Source organism: Notolepis coatsorum (assembly GCF_963971535.1).
Source record: "Notolepis coatsorum genome assembly, chromosome: 7".
NCBI classification, from domain to species: Eukaryota; Metazoa; Chordata; class Actinopteri; order Aulopiformes; family Paralepididae; genus Notolepis; species Notolepis coatsorum.
Window position 1 is genome coordinate 33161620 of NC_140171.1, and position 21965 is coordinate 33183584.

The following is a 21965-nucleotide window of genomic DNA, read 5'->3' on the forward strand; positions in this document are numbered from 1 at the left end:
GCACTTTTATAATCACAGGTGGAGCTGATCTTCATCATGGGCTAAAAATCAAGACCTTGGTAACTCTTCTTTTGTGCAATACCAGGAGGGGCTCTTTTGCTTAGCTGTTTTTGACGGCATTATAATTTCTTCCAAAATTCAACTCACTAATGGGCACGAATACTTTTTTATATTCTGCGGCATTGAAGTGGAACAAGCAGTGGCCCTGAAAAACATTGAAGAGGGGGAAGCTTTAGACGTGCCACAAAGAAATGGCTAGCCAGTAAATTTTAGAGTAGCCACGTCTAGGAAGGAGAGTGTAGGCGTATCTGTTAGTCTCGTGATAGTATATGTAGAAGTGAAATACAGGTAAATGTTTTATGGGGTTGCTATATGTTTTATTATGATGCTCTATGTTTTTAATATGATGATCTATGTTTTATTATGATGCTCTATGTTTTATGATGTCTGTCCATGTCCAAAATCAGGGACCATGGTGGAAATAAGTGCTTGCACTTTCTCATGTTTTATCCCTTGGATGCTGTCTTTTACTCCCCAATAAAAATCAATCAATCAATTCTACTTCAACTGGTGTAATATGTAATATGGAGTTTTTCCTCCAGTGTGAATCACATATGTTAACCCTTGAAAAGCTTATACTCAGTCAGGATCTGCCTGAGCAAGCCTGTAGCTTATACAGACCAGATCCTCTACACCCCCACCCCCCCCCCCCCCATTTCTACCCTACTCCTCTCTCCCCCCCGACTTTCATCTGTGTCTCACTATAGACGCTATGCTGATATAGAACACACCACCTGCTTCAGGGGAATATGAGTCATCAACGATGGAGGTGCTACTGTGTTTCCAAATATAATAGATAGGTGTGAATGTGTAAGAATAAGGCTGTGCGGGTGTGTGTTTGAAAAGGTCTCCCTGTACATGGCTCAAAATAGATGGGCAGAGTAGACCCTTCCCCAGAAGCCATGGAGACAGAAGGTGGTGGGGGTGGGGTGAGGTGGGGGTGAGGGATCAGAGTACCACGGTATAAGAAAAGAAAAAAAAACCTAGGACACTAAAGGTCTTTCCGTAAGACTTCATCACATCCAAAATGTTACAACTGCCTCATAATCGGATGTATGGATTGGAAGACTTAAGTGATGGTGACCTTCAGGAGGCTTAACTTGACAGAAGAGACAGAAAGAGATAGAGGACAGACAGACAGACAGACAGACAGACAGACAGACAGACAGACAGACAGACAGACAGACAGACAGACAGACAGACAGACAGACAGACAGACAGACAGACAGACAGACAGACAGACAGACAGACAGACAGACAGACAGACAGACAGACAGACAGACAATAATTTGATTAGAATTAGAATATCTTTATATAATACCAAGTACATTTTACATACCAGGAATTTGTCCTTTATCCTAACAATTTAGGAGCAGTGGGCTGAGATTAATTTCATGTCATAAACAGATTAATACAGTCCGTATTAATTAATGTAGCGTTTTTTTTCTTTCAAATGTAGCCAAGAGTAAAGACCCTAACCCTATCAAAACAGCAGTGAAAGTGTATATTTTCAGCACTACGTTTGTTTACCAATGATTTTATTATTAGCGTTATGATTGATGATTGAATTCTTCACGTCTGGTCAATGTTAGCATGGTGTTATTCACCGTCAAAGAAGAAGAAGACATTTATATTCTCCTTTGGTTTATTACAATTTACTCAAGCATAGTAACAGACACATTATTGAATATATAGAACATGCAAATGGACCTTGTAGAAGTGGAGCAATCTTCCATTTACTTGGGTGTGTACTTTTAGGCAAATTATCTGAAAAGTATGGCTAGGGCTAGGTTAGCCTGGGAGGAGAAAGGCCAAGGACCTTACCCAACTCCAATATGTACAGAACTCCACTGCTAGGATTCTCACCCCCACCAAACCGTGGCAGCACATCACCCCAATCCTGCAGCAACTTCACTGGCTTCCAATTAAACACTGCATAACTTTCAAGGTTCTCCTCTTCACTTACAAATCCCTCTATGGACCTGTCTGGCCCCCTCATACCTGGCTGACCTACTCCATCCCTACACTCCCACGCGTGGAATAAAAACATACATGGTTGAATACTGAAGGTTTGGCTCCGCAGAGAGAACTGTACACAGTCCCTCCTTTATCTCCTTGCCCTTCCTGAGATGAATAGAGAAAACTAGACAAAAGGACAGAAGTCAAGTTCCTGAGTTAATTTGGAACTTGGAAAGACTGCCTTTAGATTTATTTTTAGCTCTCTAATAACCTTAATCGTTTGACATTTTAAAAACATGATCTCTAGCCTCTTTGTCATTCAGCCATAACATGCCTGAATGACTGGCGCCCTTTTGTTCTCACTCCCATAGTGAGCAAATGCTTTGAGAAGGACGTTAGGGAAGTAATCTGTAGTGGACTGCTAACCATTACCAGAAAAGACACCCACCTACCGGCAAAACAATTGCTTTTGCTGTGAAAGCATTCACTTCTAGGCACATCAGCTTTGCAGAATGATGTCATTCAAATCAAATCAAATCAAATGTATTGGTAAAGCCCGAAATCACAGTTAATGTTCCCATGGGCAGGACAAGTCTTATTTGCACAAGTCAGGAAGAAACATCACAATTATTATTATAATTTTTTTTTAAACACCATGTAATCCAAAATAAATGTAAAATAAATAAATGCAACACCCCCAGACATACCCCAGCAAAGGCAAGGCAAAACTCACTAAAAACCTAGCAATAGGAAAAAAGCACCACATGCAATGTGGAGGAGAGAAACCTTAGAAGGGCCGTTCAAGGGGGGATCCCCCTTCTTGGATGGCGGTGATAGTAGTGTTGCTATGGATGATCAATGGGTGGAGACTAAAACAGGCAAAATTGTTGGTATGTATGTACTGTACATATACATGTAATAAAACACAAATATGTACATGCAATATGGGGTACATAAGAACATTTTTGAAAGATGTAAATAGAATAGAGCTAAGAACAACAACAACAACAAAAGCAGTGTTGTGCTAGTTACTGAAAAATAGTAACTAGTTACACAGTAAATTGTGCAGAGTAAATTTTACTCAAATTGAGTACATTTTACTCAAACAGTTTGAGTAAAATGTACTCAGTTTGAGTAAAATTTACTCTGCACAATTTGCTGTGTACCAGTAATAGTTACTTCATTTCAAAAGTAACTGTTAGTAACTCAGTTACTTACTGTACAACAAAAAGTAATGCGTTACTGTGAAAAGTAACTATTTAGTTACTTAAAAAAAGAAATCAATTGCTCCCATTAATACCCTTACAGATTCTTACAGTCAAAATCTGTTGATCAACTTGTTTCCATTCATTTGCATTCACATCACTGAACTCTGCTAAGCAATGTGGTCTATACAAACACAAACCTGACACAAACACAAAGATATGTTGTCCCGACGCAATAAGAAATGTGCCAATGCCGAATCAGACGGTTACACTCACCTCTGTGGCCATGAAATGTTTTGAGAGGCTGGTCAAGGATCACATTTGTGCCTCCCTCCCCAGTGATATGGACCCTATGCAATTTGCATACAGGACAAACAGGTCCACTGACGACGCGGTCTCCCAAGTACTGCACAGCACCCTCTCTCACCTTGACCGCTAGAAGGGGGGCTATGTGAGACTGTTGTTCATTGACTACAGCTCAGCGTTCAACACCATAGTCCCCACCAGACTGGTGGACAAGCTGATCGAGCTGGGTCTGAGCTCCGCTCTGAGCGCCTGGGTACTGGACTTTCTGAGTGAAAGACCCCAGGCGGTCAGGGTGGGGGGTCAGACCTCCAACACCATCACCCTGAGCATCGGGTCCCCCCAGGGCTGTGTTCTGAGCCCCCTGCTGTACTCACTCTACACACACGATTGTGTGGCCAAGTTCAGCTCCAACTCCATAGTGAAGTTCGCAGACGACACAGTGGTGGTGGGGCTGATCTCGGACAACGACGAGAAGGCCTACCGGGAGGAGGTTGAGGTACTGGAACGCTGGTGCCAGGACAACAGCCTGCTCCTGAACATTGGTAAAACCAAGGAGCTGATCGTGGATTATAGGAGAGGACAGCAGGAGACGCACACACCACTGATGATTAACGGGGCTACCGTGGACAGGGTGAGCAGCTTTAAGTACCTGGGGGTCCACATCTCAGAGGACCTGACATGGTCAACACACATAGACACAGTAGTAAAGAAGGCGAAACAGCGCCTCTACCACCTGAGACAGTTAAGGAAGTTCAGAGTATCGGGGAAGATACTCCAGTCCTTCTACTCAGGAGCTGTAGAGAGCATCTTGACCGGAAACATCACTGCCTGGTATGGAAACAGCACGGCACAGGACAAGAAGGCCCTACAGAGAGTGGTGCGCTCAGCCGAGCGTACCACGGTATTGCACTACCCCCCCTGCAGGTTCTATACAACAAGAGGTGCAAATCCAGAGCCTGCAGGATAATGAAAGACCCTCACCACCCCAATACCACCCCACCCTGTTTCAGCTGCTGAGGTCAGGCAGACGCCTGCGAACCCCAGCTACTAGGACAGAGCGGCTTAGGCTCAGCTTCTTCCCCCAGGCCATCAGAGCCATGAACAATGAACATTGAGTGCTCAGAACATTGAACTATCCACACACAAGCACACATGAACACACACACGACACGCACGCTGTGCACGCTCACACACGAGCAGCCACTTAACACTTTAACATGAGCGGGCACACACTCATGTCGCACACACGCACACTTATGGCCAAAGGAAAGGACACTTTAAATTAGAATAACAGGAACAGAGTATTGCACTACCAAAGCTAACTAGCATGTCCCATATGCTCTGTAAATAACTATGTACAGATACCGAGATGTCACTCCATGTTACATGTTACCTGTTTACTGCACAATGTTGTTTTTTAATTTTTTGATTCTATTATATGTTGTACCACTGTATTGCACATCGTTGCGGGCAAGACCACCCGCATTTCATTGTATACCTGTATGCCGTGACAATTAAAACTCTTGACTCTTGACTTGACTTGAAAGAGAGGCTTCGGCTCAGCTTCTTCCCCCAGGCCATCAGAGCCTTGAACACTGAACACTGAGTGCCACAGAACACTGAACTCTCCACACACAAGCACACATGAGCACACACACGACACGCACGCTGTACACGCTCGCACACTAGCAGCCACTTTAACATGAGCAAGCACACACTCATGCTGCACACGCCCACACTTATGGCCACAAAGGAAAGGTCACTTTAAAAATAGTATAGCAACAGTAACAGTGTATTGCACTACCAAAGGACCTAGCATGTCCTCCATGCTCTGTAAATAACTTATGTACAAATACCGATATGCCCTAATATGTTACCTGTTTATTTCACAATGTTGTTTTATTGGATTCTATTATATATTGTACTACTGTATTGCACATCGTTGCGGGCAAGACCACCCGCATTTCATTGTATACTTGTATGCCGTGACAAATAAAACTCTTGACTTAACTTGACTTGACTAGATTGTATCGCCGCTTAGGTTGAAGGAACGGCCTTGATGTCGGAGCATTTCAATAGGCGTGTTTGAGATTGGCAAGGCAGGCGCAGATCTGCGCAGTTTTTACTACCGCCTTGCCAAGTGTGTTGCATGACTTGCTCTGGAAATCTGACTAGGCGAGCCGCGGAAATCTCACGGGAGCGAGCCACGCGCAGTCTTCAGAAGCAGGCGGCGTGTATGCTTTCTACAACGCAGTTGGGCGATTTGCGATTCTGATTGGCCACTGACGTTTCTGGTCATGTGACATGTGCGCCCAATAGCGCAACGAGCTGTGTCTTTGCCCATTTCCGCGTCGAACAGCCTGCAAAGCACCTGGCGTTCTATCGCCATGCTCTAAGACAAACTCTAACCTTAACCAACTTCGAAAGAGTGCCTAAGCTTAACCGTCGAAAGAAGGGCAGGCATTCTATCGCCATGCTCTAAGACAAACTCTAACCATAACCAACTTCGAAAGAGTGCCTAAGCTTAACCAGTGTAGACACTTGCGGTCCCAGGATTGGGCGTACATGTCACATAACCAGAAATGACCTGGCCAATCAGATTCGCAAATCGCCCAACTGCGTTGTAGAAAGCATACAAGCAGCCAGGCGCCACAGTACCTCTTCAGCGACTGCTCGATGCAAATGCATGATGGGAAACGACTTGCTATCGTCTACGCAAAGCGCCCATTGGCTCAGAAAAGTTGTCACCACCCACACGGAAGTTATGAGACGTTTGATTGATTGATTGAAAACTTTATTAACATATTGCAGAATGGGTACAATAGAGTACGGCTCAATACACACAATTGTTAAGGTGATGCAGACCAGAGAAAGACTTTCGTCTTGTTTACATCAGGGTCCCCCATATCAAGCTTGTATTGCCACATTTAGATGATGAATAAAATGTTGAAGCCTATAAAGGCATGATGGCGATTAATTAACAACCGCACACTCTAGTCTGCACTGGGCTGTTTCTCCCCTCCTCCCATCCCCCTTACTACAGTTGTGCCTGAAACAAAACCATGAATGAATGATATGTTTGTAACACAGCAGAATACAATAGGCTGAACATTTTCATTGTTTTCTTGTTCGCCTTATAATGATAACCAATGGAAAGACACACACAGAGACACCACACACACACAGACACACACACACACCAAAGTTCTTCCGCGCAACTTTCCCCTCACCGAGAAAAAAACAGAACAATGCAAACATATTTTTGCTGATCTGGACTAAGCTCCTCTCCAGTCGAGCTGTGGTGTTTAAATCCAAAATATTGATCAAATCATCTGCCATTGTTGTGTAATATGGCATCTCTTCTCTAGACAGAGCCTTCTTTCTCTGCCTCACGTGAAGTTAAATCTACGACTAGAAGTGAAAGTTCACGCTGGACATGGCTGCATCTGGCAAAGCTCCAGACCAGATCACAATCAGTGTATCCACGTAAGTCCATTAGAACCTTTGGTGAGGGATCTCACCAGATTAGCCCAGATCAAATAATTCAACTCATTGTCACAAAATGCCACAAGTCACTAATATACGACTAGCCAAGGGATTATAAAACCCCGGTCAGTTACTGGTCAAATACCACAGTCTCCATTAATCGCAGATCGTTATCGATAGAGACACACACGCACATATGTGCACGTAAATGTGCGTACCACGCACTCATGCACGGCGGACATACAGGCTGACCAATACACACAGACACACAACGTGCACTCAGGACAAAGACACATACACACTGGACTAAGGAGCCGCTAATAAAACACCCTGACAGGGAAGGAGCAGGATTTCTGCTTTGACTTCTTCTGGACACTGCTGGACTGACTGGACGGACTGACTGGACTCCACTGACTGGACTGCATTTCTTTTCTACACGACCAGCCGGTTGTACCAACTAGATTTCAATTGTACCTTGCTATATTAACTTTTTATAAGACTCTGCTTATTCACTTTTTATATTACTTTGCTTGTTCACTTTTTATAATAAATACTGTCAAAAGTGTTTCATCTCTTTTATCTTTAAAGGATAACTCCAACATTTTGGGAAATTAGCGTGCATTTAGCTTTGGGAACATACGCTCCGTTAGCGTAGCTTAGCTTCATCACTGGAAGTGAGGCGGGACAGTACCCTGACGTTCCCTACAGGCAGGGGTGTAAAGTACTTGAGTAATTGTACTTTGTTACAATACTTAAGTACTGTTTTGGGGGATTTGTACTTTACTTGAGTATTATTAGGTTTGTATACTTTGTACTTTTACTCCATTACATTTCAGAGAAAAAAAACATACTTTTTACTCCTTACATTTAAAATGCAGACCTACAAAGTACAAAGTACAAATCTCACAGGTCCAACCATTTTAATTAGTATATTTGAATTGTTTATCTGGCCGAACTAACGTTAGCTTTATTAATCCTGCGACCGCATGTAAACAGCCAATCAAATCCCCATCAATGGAAAATGAACCCGCCCATACCCATGCTGATTGGTCCTTGTGCAACACTAGAAAGCAGGGATCTTTGATTAAACACCTGCTATCAGAAGAATAGACAGTCAGATCTGCATTATGCTGTGGTTAATATTGTGATATTATTCAGGGTACTCCAGTATTCTGTGGTTAATATTGTGATATTATTCAGCATACTCCAGTATTCTGTCTTTAATATTGTGATATTATTCAGGGTACTCCAGTATTCTGTCTTTAATATTGTGATATTATTCAGAGTACTCCAGTATTCTACCTTAATATTGTGATATTATTCAGGATAATCCAGTATGCTGTGGTTAATATTGTTATATTATTCAGGATACACCATTCTGTTTTTAATATTGTGATATTATTCATGCTGTGATGTGAATGCCGTCCATGTTAGTTTACCTTCAATGGAGAAGTGCATTAAATAATTTTAATGCAAAAAAGTGTCCTCTGTTCTTTCATTTCAGCATTGTCTATCGCAAAACACATTCCATTGTGGGCAGAGTGTATGCTTGGTTTCATTCCAGCCTTGCCTAAACACCAGCTGATGATTTCACTAATTGGCTCACCTCTTCAACTAACTCACCTGGTGCAATGTATAGTTAAAATTAAAACTTGGCCCACAATGGAATGAGTTTGAGACCCCTGGGCCCTCATTCATCAACGTGGACTTTGACCTTGACCTACTTCCACACGTAAGCACGGAATTTAGAACTAGCGCACGCACAGGGAAGTCGGCATTCATCACACGTGCGTAAGCAGGCTCTACGCACACCTGTCATGATGAATCCCACCTTGGCCCTGCGCCGCAGCTCGTGCACGCTTTCACGTATTTGCATACCAAAACCGCCCCGACCAACCAAATATGGTCAGGCCCTCCCCTTCAAATACCATGAGGGAATCCCTGTGCGTGGAATGTTGGAGGATGGCAAAGCGAACGAAAAAGAGAAACTACACAGACACCGAGGTGGAGGTCCTCGTAACGGAGGTGGATAAATAAAAGGCGGATTTGTAAACGGTGATGTCAGATATCAACGGCTCCCTAAGACCATTGCTGCAATTCTGCCTGGACAGCTCAAAATACTAATAAAGACCGTTCGTTGACCACTGTTTGGCGTTGGTTGTGTTGTGTGTCATTATAACCGTGCTGTAATATGAATGCCTTTATTAGTTGTGTTCGATTGGCTATATGATTTTTAGAGGCATCTATTTTGTTGTCGGCTAATAAAGACCGCGCTGGAATATGACTGCCTTTTCCCGTGTTGTTTGATTAATACCCACGGATTAAAGTTCTCCTCAATTCTATTCCAAATCGCGATGGATCTCCCGTCAATTTTCTACCTGCTGCATGATTTCTAGAGGCATACTACTACAATCTATTTTGATGTCAGTATTGGGTAGCCTATATAAACAATATAATACGAGAGCATATACAAGAACAATGAATCTCACTGCATGTATGATGTATCCTGCCTTTCAATACATGAACTTGAATTCCATCATATAGTCTGTCCACTATCTGCATGGTGTCATTGCAATGCGTTTTCTATTCTTTCTTGTACAGTAAAAAGGGGGAAGAACACTATATTCATATGACTTATTCTGCTTACAGCTTCGAAATTCCACTTGTTTCGTTTAACGTAAAGCCTTTTAAATATAATCAAAACGTTCCCGTGTTTCGGCGGTCTGTGCGCAAAATAATAACGAGTTGAGCTTTATGATTTATGATGAATTGAAAATGGGGGACCCTGATGTAAACAGGACGAAAGTTGGTCTGCATCCCCAATTAACAATTGTATGTACTGAGCTGTACTGTACTGTACCCCTGCAATCTGTTAATAAACTTTTCAATCAATCAATCAATCAAGCTACGCGGAGCGCAGTCAGTCAGTAGCCTACACCCCGTATATTCCGATAACGCTATATAAACCATGAATGAATGAATGAATGAGAACTTTATTAACAGATTGCAGAATGGGTACAGTACAGTACAGCTCAATACATACAATTGTTAAGGGGATGCAGACCAGAGAAAGACTTTCGTCTTGTTTACATCAGGGTCCCCCATTTTCAATTCATCGTAACATATATGACATGCTGCATTCATTCTGAGAGAAAGATCTATTATTCCAAATGCTATTTATAGGGTTTTGACCATAATTACACTACTGTTGCTATTTTACAATGAACTATAATGAACTACGGTTCATAGAACATCCAGTGTTATTATGCACAGAAGCTCATTTCCTTGTTGTAATAATATATTCTACCACTGGGCGCGAGGTACGCCAGGTCCGAAATGTGCGTAGATGTAAGCACGAAGTCAAGTTCAAGTTGAAGTTGATGAATCCCACTCTTTGCTTAGAAATGATCGTACGCACGGGTTACGCACAGATCTGTGCGTAGAACACGTTGATGCATGAGGGCCCAGGTCTATCCCTTTAAAAAAATGTACTTTTACTTTTGAGTACTTAAGTACATTTAAAAGTAGGACTTTTTTACTTTTACTCAAGTGTGTTTTTAGCCAGATACTTTGACTTTTACTTGAGTCAGATTTTGAGACAGTACCCATACTTTCACTTAAGTATAATTTCTGGGTACTTTTTACACCCCTGCCTACAGGTTTGTTGATATTCTCATTCCTTCAAAGGATCTGAACCGATTGAAGTTTATGGATACCATGACTTAAAATCCTCTTACCTTGACGATTAAAAGCCTCCCCAATTTAGAAAACAGTAATCCAATGGCTGGTATTGATAATATACTACTAACTGCTGGACGCTCGGAGCTAACCGGAGCTAACGCAGAACAGGATGTGTAAAGCAAATATAATGACTTCCTTTCTGGGGTTTTCAAAATAAAAGTGCAACGTTTATAGCAGCGGAAAACGTTTATTTTATACATTATCTAACGTTAACACGAACCTAAACTACTTGTAACGTTAGTTTAGGTTCGTGTTAACGTTAGTTCTGTTCCGTTAGGGGCTCTGCTTGGCATCACTACTGCACTATCTCGCATATGTGCACGCGCACTGAATAAAGACCACAAATGTACCTTTAATCCCAATATTCGTCTGACCACACCCCTCATCAGCTTACCTTCATAAGCAGGTGTGTGGTCACCTGCTCTCCTCCTTCTCGCTTTCACCACAAGGAAGAAGTGCCTCGGTAGATCCCCACACTTGACACCATGATGGAAGAAAGGATTAGGAGCAGCTTTGGGAAACAAGGATACGTTGACATCATATCTTTATTTTCTCTCTCACTATTTTCGAGAAAATACGGCGATATTGTCTTCGTACTGGAGTGTCTGGAAGATGATGATCATTCTAAAAACCCTCCACCGGTTTTCGTATTGGGAGCACGCCGCTGCATGCTTCTCAACTGCAGTTCTTTGCTGTGTTTGTTGGGGTGAAACCTGTCAGGCCACAGCTGAACTGTCGGACATGCCGCTGTTGTGAGAAGCGGTGCGTTCCAGGTTGGGTGAGTAGTGTTTTGCTGGCAGGCTCCACTTGTCTGTTAGTGCTATGGGGGCTACTTGACAATGTTTATGGAAACCGGCCCCAGGCTAGGGTCCTTTGTTCAGCCACCTAGGCGACAGAAGGCCTTGGTCTGAAGACCATTATAGTTTTAACTAGTGGGCCGCGACCATTAACACTGGTGATCCCTGTGGACATCTCTCTGTCACCGTGTTAAGGCCCCATCTTTCATATCCAAATGAGAGTATTCCTTCACGAGGGGATATGTGCATGGATGTGCGATAGCGGCAGATCCATGTTCAAGTCAGCTACACAGGCCAGTTTGGTATTGTGCTGATTCCGTCGGGTGTTGGTAAAATCATCGTTGTAAAGCAGTGTTGACATCTTGTTTCTCTTTTCTCTTAAAAAGTGAGGAGAGGTTCAGAACGGCGGCCTGTCTGGGTGAGTGTTATGTCATTGTTTACATGTTCAGGTGATAGCTGCTTAGCTTACGGTTAGCCAGTCAGCTGTTAACTGCTGTGTTAGCCTGCTGGGATCGCTGCATGGCCTGCTTAGGTTGGGCCTACTGTTAGCCAGTCAGCTGTTAGCTGCGGTGCTAGCATGTCGTGATCACTAGGTAACGTTAGCTTGCTGCTATAGGCCATGGCCTGGCGCGGGGTAGCTTTAGCTTCTCGCGCGCCGCCGTGAGCTCGCTTCTGGTCGCGTGCGCCGTTAGCTCGGCGTCTCGCGAGCAGGGGCAGTAGCGCCCGAACGGTTGGAGCGGCCGTTAGCTTGATGCTATTCTGTTGAACGTGCTTTGATTTTAACATGTTTTACACTCTTGACTACGATGTCATCCTTGACAGGGGATGTTTCGTCGACCCTGCCCTGAGCCAGGACGGCAAGGTTGCATCAACAAAGAGGACTGTAGTGCGGGTTGGAGCGGCGACGCTGCCCAGTTCGAACAACACAGGAGCGGCTGTGTTCCTACAGTGTCTGTGACTGCACTTCGCTGATCTACGTTCCGGGTAGGACCAGGTTTGACCAGACCTTATAACACGTCTTCTGGTTTTACTTTTCTAAATGTATTGTGAATAACGATGTTTTTCCCAAAACGTGTGTTGCTGCAATGCATTTAGGATACGACGCGGGTTATGTGTGAGCTGTTTTTGTCACTGGCAGTTAGCTTCTCTGTGCAAATCGGGATGTAATGATCTGGTTGTTGTGTGAGAAACATGTGTTTATATGTACCGTGTACTCACAACTAAGGTAACTAACCTATGAAGCTATGCTTGGTGACAAGTGAGTAAAAGAATGTTCTTTTCTCAGCCTGTGATGACAATGAACAGTGTGTTCACATATTAACAGGTTTTCCTGTTTTAACTGGCCGTATTGAGGGTAAAATAAGAGGATTGTGTTTCCCCCCGGTTCCCTGGGGACTTTTTCATCCTCCTATCAGACATGTTGTGCACTAATTGTGTCTTTTGTGTGGTAGGGATGCGATGTAACCCTTAGCTTGATTGCTGAGGTTGTGCTAAAACTGCTGGAGAAACTTTATTTTCCTAAAAGAAAAGATGGTTTGGTCGCTGTCGTGTGTGCTTAGCAAGGCCTGTGGCCGATACTAATCGAGAATTATGTATTCTCTCATTGTGGAAAACGGCGTTCCTCTGTTGAGTGTTTTTGCCATTTTTTGTAGGTGATGATGGGTTGTGTGTGTCATGTGACCTACAACTGGGTTGGACTGGCCACAGAAGCACATGTGTATGTTGGACCGGGGCTCTTAGGGAGCCCTCTCTATTTCTGTGTTTTTTCCTTAGTAAAAATCAGATAGCAGGTTAGCTCATGCGCTGTGTGGAGCTGTCAGACGCTGCATAGAGCTGACTATGACTGTGTCATATTCTCTTTTTGTCATTACATCGTATCATGGGTGTGGGGTCGTAAAGGGGTGAACTGGTAACCGTTCCTCTTCCCCTTGTTTCTGTCGGTCAGGGGTACACCCCCTGTCCTTCAAGGTTCCCGTCACGTGGCGGTTCGGCACGTTACGGGGGGGGGGGGGGGGGGAGTTTCCTGGTCCCACGGCCTGGTATATTGGGCGTGTGCACCGCAGGAATTCCCCCACCATAGAGTACGTCACCGTGCGCGTCTCTGTTGGTAGGACTTCCGTGTGCTGTTCAGGTCCATGTGATGGATCTGTTTCAGGGGGGTGGTCAGGGCTCCTCCTCACCAAGCGCCTATTCGGGCCTTCTGTGAGTTCGGACTCCTTCTTCCATGTGAGGGAGCCTCCATCAGAGTACAGAGCCTTCCTCCTCAGATTGTCAAAGTGAGTGGACCCTCTAGAACAGTGTTTCCCAACCGGTGGTACGCGTACCACTAGTGGTACGTGGGTGGTCCCCAGGTGGTACGTGAAAAGATTTTGAAAAGTTAAAAAAAAAAAAAAAAAAAAATTATTAGAAATTGTACAGGAAAACTGTACCCACATAATGAATAATGCATAATCTGTAATAATGTAACCAAAATTGGGGGCATTCAAATTAAGTAATCATTTGCTGGCTATAATTATATTATTATTGGCGCTGAGTTCAGCTTCCCGCCCGCCGGCGCCGGACTGTCAGCTGTCAGGTGTTCATTGAAGAAAAAAAAAACTCTGAATTATCATCATTGTAGTGGCGCGCTGGCTAGCAAAACAACATCCTATCAACTGAATGCGCTGGTGTTTATTGAGATAAAAATCATTATGGATCAATGGCTGAGTCGAGCTGGTTCATCCAGAAACAATGTAAAGCATATGTTCGCTTTGCAGTTGGATGAATCAACGGAACGGATGTCAGTGGGGAAGCACAACTGATTGCGTTTGTGCGTTACAAAGACACTTTGGAGATGAACGAGCACATTCTGTTTTGCAAGAAACTCACGGGGAGAACTACTCTGGACTGGACGTTTTTAACGTTATTGACAATTTTTTCTCTCAACACAAGCTGGATTGGAAATACTGCTCTCATGTGTGCACAGACGGCGCTGCGGCGATGACCGGCAGAGTAAATGGATTAATGGCACACGTTACATCTCAGCACTAGCTGAGAATGAGTCCAGAGTTAAATGACTGGGTAGCTCGGCTGGGATACCTCTCTGATATTTTCAGCAAACTCAACCAGCTGAATCTCTCTCTTCAAGGTAAAGACACAACTGTTCTTAGCTTGTATGACAGGCTCAAGTGTCACATTAATTGGTGAGTTACTAACTTTTTTTTAGTCTTTAAACAATGGCTATTATAATTTATATGATTAGTTATGATTGAATATATGATTTAAGTGTCACATTAATTGTCGCATTGGGTCACACAGACAAAAATATCCTCTTCTCTATCTCTCCTCATCACTTCTCTCCTTCTTCCACTCCCAGGTTTCACCTTGGATACACACACACACACACACACACACACACACACACACACACACACACACACACACACACACACACACACACACACACACACACACACACACACACACACACACACACACACACACACACACACACAGGATGGGCCGCCATGTCAATTTTAATGTAGGGCCGCTGTGCCACGTATCGGCCGTCGTGCCAATTTTAATGTACGTGCCGATTTGACTATACACTGCTCTGTGCTGTCATGGTGGCTGGTGGCTGGTGGCTATCCGTGGTGAATGGTGTCTCAGAACTAAAGCTTTACTTCAATAAACTGCCAACCTGTGTGACCATGTGACTTTATCCAGGTCTCTCACACACACACACACACACACACACACACACACACACACACACACACACACACACACACACACACACACACACACACACACACACACACACACACACACACACACACACAGCCGGTCTGCCACAATATATAGACTGTTAATTTATTAATTATACATCCTGCGCATCACCACGATTGATTGCGTAGTAGGTGGTACTTTTGGTTGGCTTGAAATGCTTTGGTGGTACAGTACTCAAAAAAGGTTGGGAACCACTGCTCTAGAAGGTGTCCTGTTCTATTGTATATGTATTCGATTCAATTCGATTGTTGAGTGTGTATGGGTTCAGTGCCTCTTCCCCGGAGAGCCCTAAAACCAATTTTTTACATGGCTCAAGGTGCAATATGTTCTTTTCAATCTGTACAGCTCGCGTGGGAAGTCTCTCTGGGGATCCCCGTCTCCTTCCTATGGGAGGGTGGTGGGATGTAAAAATGTGAACAATTTTTACCCCTGGCTGTGTAGACTGGGATACATACTGTTGATGCTTCCTTCTTTTCTATTTAAAAAGTGTTGGAGTTAGGAAGTGTCACACCCCTCTTGTCGTTCCCCTGGGCGCCTTGGGGATTCAATGACAGGTCTAAATAGCCTGTTCATTGATGGGGGTGTGTCCCGACGCACGTATAGTGCTAGCTCGCTGTAAACAGGCGACTGACTGGCGCGCCTTGGTTGCTTGGGGTTAAACCGGCGTTTTTATGAAGCAACTAAGATGGGGTTTTTTCCTCTTCCGACGATCAAATCCCACGACCTAGGATGGTTTTCTACGGATTCTCGTTCATGTCTCGGGGATGATGACGGAATGGATCTGAACATATGTAGAGGGGTCTCACGCCCTTGGGGTGGGCCGCCAGGCGCGGTTCGCCCGAACGTCTGGGTGGCGCCTTCTTTTCATGTTAAAGATCGACACGCATATCTGCCCTTTCTCCTGGAGTAGGCATGTCGGCGTGGTTAGGGCACGGGACTGGTTCTGGTCACGCTGGTCCGGATCAGTTGAACCCATTGTCCGCCGGGGATGCAGATCTGCTGTTCTGGTACCCTGAGGGACTTGGGCTTTTTTCAGGGGGAAAAATGCCAGGTCGGTCCGGGTGTCACAGGGTTAAGCGCTATGGAGATCCTGGTTGGGTACGTTTTTACTCAGCGCTGTCGTGATGGCTTACGGCCATGCCATTCTGTACACGCTCGATCTCGTCGGATCTCGGCCGCTACACAGGTTGGTCCTGGTTAGTACTTGGTTGGGAGACCGCCTGGGAATACCAAGTACGGTGTGCTTAGGGGCTGGTTCTCCATTCTTTTTCGCTCCTCTCTCACGCATGGCGAAGAGGGGCCTGTTGGGGTGGTCTTTGACCTCCTCTGGTGACCCTGTGCTTCCCGTATCGCCAGGCCCGGTCCGAGGTAATGTTCGTCGACCCGTAGGCCTGGGTTAACCCTTTTTTGAGAACTGAGACACTTGTACTGCGGTATAGCCGGTGTATACCCGCAGGTGTGTTTTGGAGTTTTTTCTTGAGGGGTTATAGGAACAACCACCGCATTGGGTAACGCCAAGGTGGTTGATTCCCTGGTGTGTTGGAGCAGTGTCAACTCTCGGGTTCACCGGTTGAGGGTGCCCCTGCACGTTCATGACGTCTGCCAATCGTGTCAGCCTTCTCTGCCTCAACCCCTCTGGGTGGGGGTTTTTAAATGGAGGCTTGGTCATGCAACAACGCCAGCATACGGCCCTTCCGCCGAGGCGGCTGTGTTCAGCTGTCCCCTCTGGCGCCTGTCTCGTCCGCAGTCTCCAGGCTAGGGTTAACAGCCTGTTGCCTGGTTTTTCCCCGGTGCGCTGCCTGCTTCCGTTGGTTAACCTTTTTTGTGTGCTTACGGCCATGCTGACTGCCTGTTCTGCAGGGTCAGTGTGCCAGGCGGTGTACTATTGGGGGGACAGGGCCCGCTCGGCTTACGGCCATACCAACCTGAACACGCCCGATCTCGTCCGATCTCGGAAGCTAAGCAGGTTCTGGCCTGGTTAGTACTTGGATGGGATTCCGCCTGGGAATACCAGGTGCAGTAACTGAGGGGCCTTTGTCCGAATACGCTGGCGATGTGGGGGGCGGGGCACTACGTGCCCACCTGGTGGGGTCTTGATGCTGGCATCATGGACTTCTCCGGGCCCCCATTCCAGGGAGTCCAGTCCTTTTGGTGGGTCTGGGTCTTCCTTCGCGCTCCGCTGCTACGGCCTTGCCACGGGGTTGGGTTTGCCCTTGACCCCGTGATTCTGGGGGCAGTAACAAGGTTGTTCCTCCGTTCGTTCCCGGGTGGCATGCGGGTTGTGCGTGTGTGTAGTCGTGGGGTCAAGCCACAGTCTGCTCACCCTGTGCGTTGAGTTGCTTGAGTGCCTCTTCGCACGGTCGGGTCCGTCGCCCTCCCGTGAAGCCCCTAATAGGGGGGATGCCCTCCATTAGGGGGGGTCGGGGGGGCTCGGCCCTCCCTGTTCTGATGGTTGTGGGGGGCTGTCAGCGGGGTGTATTTGTCAGCCAGCGGCTCCGCTTGGCCTCCCCTTGTGCAGTAGTGATGCCAAGCAGAGCCCCTAACGGAACAGAACGTTAGGTTATGGCTATAACCAAGTTCTGTTAGTTAGGGGTGACGCTTGGCATCAGACGGCCGCTGCAGCCCTTGACCTCACCTTGTGGTGAAAGCTTGGGAAGGAGGAGAGCAGGTGACCACACACCTGCTTATGAAGGTAAGCTGATGAGGGGTGTGGTCAGACGAATATTGGGATTAAAGGTACATTTGTGGTCTTTATTCAGTGCGCGTGCACATATGCGAGATAGTGCAGTAGTGATGCCAAGCGTCACCCCTAACTAACAGAACTTGGTTATAGCCATAACCTAACGATAATGTACAAAATAAACGTTAAGCTGCAACAACGTGTTGTCTGATTATTCCAACATAACACTGTCATCCAAGAGAAGCGCCGTTAGCGGGGGTCGGTACACAGGGATCGGTTCTCATATGGGCAGGGGCTGATCTAGGAGAAGAGACGTCGGGCAAGCAGGGGTCGATACCAAAGCGGGTTCTGAGACAATCGAAGGGTCAGGCACACAGTGAGTGGGAATCTCCTTCCAAACACAGTCAAACACATCATTGGGTCACACAGACAATTATCTCCTCTTCTCTCTATCTCTCCTCTTCACTTAATTCTCTCCTCTACCACTCCCAGGTTTCGCCTTAGCTACTCCAATGCTTCCTTCTCTCTGTCTCCATTTTCTATCCCGCTTAATTGCACTTTGATTTAGCTCACCTGTCCCGTGTGTGTCTGTCACAGGTGCACTGCATCGGCACTAATGCACTCTGCTCTGCCCGCCGGGAGTCTCCTCGGACTTCCTAATATGGGAATATGTCCCAGTACCTTAGCCAAGACATAGTGGCCCTCCAGAACTATATATGTGTGTGTGTGTGTGTGTGTGTGTGTGTGTGTGTGTGTGTGTGTGTGTGTGTGTGTGTGTGTGTGTGTGTGTGTGTGTGTGTGTGTGTGAGAGAGACAGAGAGAGAGAGAGAGATGAGGGGGGGAGAGAGAGAAGAGAGAGATGGGGAGGGAGAAATAGAGAGATGGAGAGAGAGATGGTGAGACAGAGATGGAGAGAGAAAAATGGGGAGGGAGGGAGAGATGGGAAGAGAGAAAGAGAGAACGAGAGTGGGAGAGACAGAAAGAGAGAGAGATGATATATTTTGAGATATATGTGAAGAGAGTGAGAAAGATCATCTATATGAAACTATAAAAAGACAAAGTCACATCACATCTATATGAAACTATAAAAAGACAAAGTCATATGACATCTATATGAAACTATAAAAAGACAGTCACATCACATCTATATGAAACTATAAAAAGACATAGTCATATTACATCTATATAAAACTATAAAAAGACAGTCACATCACATCTATATGAAACTATAAAAAAGACAAAGTCACATCATATCTATATGGAACTCAGCAGATGTGTCGAGGTGTGTGTCATGAAAAGTGATTCAATCATTTTAAGACCAGAGAGGGAGACAAGGTTGACGAGAGTGTGAATGAGAAAGGGAGAGGGGGGGAATGCGTTAGATTAATATGACTGTAAAATGCCTTATGACAAAATACAGGCGGTTGGATCATGAACGATGGAAACCTTTGGGGTTGACTGACAAATGACATGGTTCCTCAGTGAGACACTCTCATTCTCACACCAGTGTCCCAGGTGACGTGGTTTTGCTAGACATATCAGGTAACAATTTTTTTTTTCATCTGCTAGTTGAGGATGGCGTGTGGGATAGTTCAGATTTTTGGAACCCTAGCCCTATTTCGTACTTTAAAAATGAATGATCGGTAGAGTCCTTTCTCAGCACAATCCATGCTGTTCCTCATACCAGCTCCGGATAGTTAGCCCACAAACCATTACAAAGTGAATTTGGTCAGACTCCTGTCTGGCTGTAGTGAGGCTAGCTGAAATGTACTTTGTGTGCACTGCAGGGTACATTTCAGTGAGCCTCAGTATGCTTGTACAGACGGTGCTGTGACCCCATTGCCTTTGCATTGGTTTGTGGCCAACTAGCCAGAGCTCGTATGAGGAATAGCTTGGATTGTGCTGAGAAAGGACTCTACCAGTCAACATCATCATTAATAAGTAGCAAATAGGGCTGCGGTTCCAAAAACAAAAATCCATTTAAAGTTGGGGTCAAGGATTAGGTTCATAAACAAACATAGGGAGTCCTGTTCCTCAGTATTAGACTAGCTGACCGTTGCATGTAATCACACCACCCTCAAACTGTTGCTATATTTAATTGTTGCTTGCGGCAGCATCGGAGGTGTTTGTGGGCGTGTTTTATTTGCAGAAATCGACTCCATCCTCTGCGTGAATTTTCAGAATCCCTGTGCAGTCATAAAAATACATTGAATGACGAGAGGCCGTACTCACATCTGACACAAAGCCAAATGCTTTTCATAGAATGCCTCTAGCTCTCTACTGTTGAACTCCTGCATCCATTCTTATTGAATGTGGTGTCTTGGATGGGGATGTGGTAGGGATTGATGTGTGGGGTGTTTGGGGGGGACTGGCTGTTCCGAGGGGATGCCGAGGGGATGCCTTCGAGCGACATTGTACTATTGTACTTATTTTATGCCTATTCTTAAGTCTGCATGTTTACATTGCACTACTTTTATATCTATTCTTATGTCTGCAATTTATGCATTGTTTTTTATTCTGTCAATTGTGTGCTGATTTTGTGCCTATGTTCATTTTATACTAATTGCTGTGGGGCACTCTGGACTGTGGTCCATGTGTGAAAAGTACTATATAGATAGTTATTAATATTTATTATTGTTATATTGTAGAAATGTGTGCATTGAAATGTCTGTAAAGTCACGACGACATTGAAAATGAAGGTGACCTCAATTGTATTTTCGAGAATAAATAAAGGTTTGAATGAATGAATGAATGAATGAATTAATTGAACTGGAGACAAGTATATCTGGCTGCCGTCATTTTGACTGAACCGCTGGTCCCTGCATATTCCCGGACTTGGCGATTATTTGTGACTGTGATTTTTTATATTTCAACCTTAAATGTTTATTGTGTTTATTGTTCTGTGTTGTCTGCAACCTTGTTAAATGTGCTGCTGCTTGTCTTGGTCAGGACACTCTTGAAAAAGAGATTTAAAATGTGTAATCCCCCTGTATCCTCCCCTTCCTTTCCCCCTTACACCCCTCATCTGGTCATTCCTCCCCCACCCCCTTTTCTCCCAGTAAGCTTAAGAGGCAATCTCACAAAATAAGGGGGCTTGCTTGATCCTTTCTCCTGGCCAGAGTCCTCTACTGAACTCCTGAAATCTAAATTGTATTTGATTAGTAATGTTTTAAGAATACATTTGTATCAACCATGAAGATTTGATCACACCTATGATTAACTTCTCCGGTTCCACCACAGTAGTATTGAGGAAAAGGTGAACAAAAGGGTCTGGCTTTCAATGAACAGAGAAACCACAAATGGGTTTGCTCACCAGAATCTGCACACAAAATCTCCAGCCTGGGGCGAGCACGGTCCGGATCACAACGGTGCGTCCGCAAGCTGATATGTATTTTAATAGTCTGGTTGGTCCAGTGACAACACAAATACTGACTCTCTAATCAAACAAAAGGTGGTGTTCACAATAAGTAGCGTCGTATCTTGTGGTCAAAGCATCGCAACTCCTGTGAATCCGTCACACACAATGATTCAGTATTAAGATGGAGGATATTAATGCACTCATTGTGGTCTCGTGTCTTTCATTCTCATCCGTCTCAATATGTTTCTGCAGTAATCCTGCCAAGATATGGATATTGAATCTACAATGATATATTGATGTCGAAACCCTCCTCCCAGGAGTGCCTTTAGAAAGGATTTAAAAAAGGTCATAGGGTCATGGAACTTAAATAGCATGAAGGACGATATAACCTTTCAGTTATATGGATAAAATATTTTATAAAAAAAACTGGTTTCCTGTAGCACCACAGAGATGAGCAAGAACACACACACACTTTTCTTTGTCAAAGTATTTGATTAATCACAGCCAGAGGCACGGGTACAATGGAACATTTAATACATTGTAATACAGTTCAGTGAATATCATGAATAAAGTAATTTGGAAAATGTTGATGTGTTAAATTTCTA

At 44.8% G+C, this 21965-nt stretch overlaps 1 protein-coding gene across 1 annotated transcript in view; it reads right to left on the reverse strand.

Annotated features, from left to right (window-relative positions):
* Positions 1-1129: 1129 nt before the first annotated feature.
* The window catches only part of LOC311231611 (somatostatin receptor type 5-like), a gene marked incomplete at both ends in the record, with an annotated part of 122767 nt that continues 101931 nt past the window's right edge, over positions 1130-21965 (reverse strand). The window contains one exon of the mRNA XM_084318239.1: positions 1130-1159. Within this exon, the coding sequence (XP_084174365.1) occupies positions 1130-1159 (30 nt within the window). The remainder of the gene's footprint in view (positions 1160-21965) is intronic.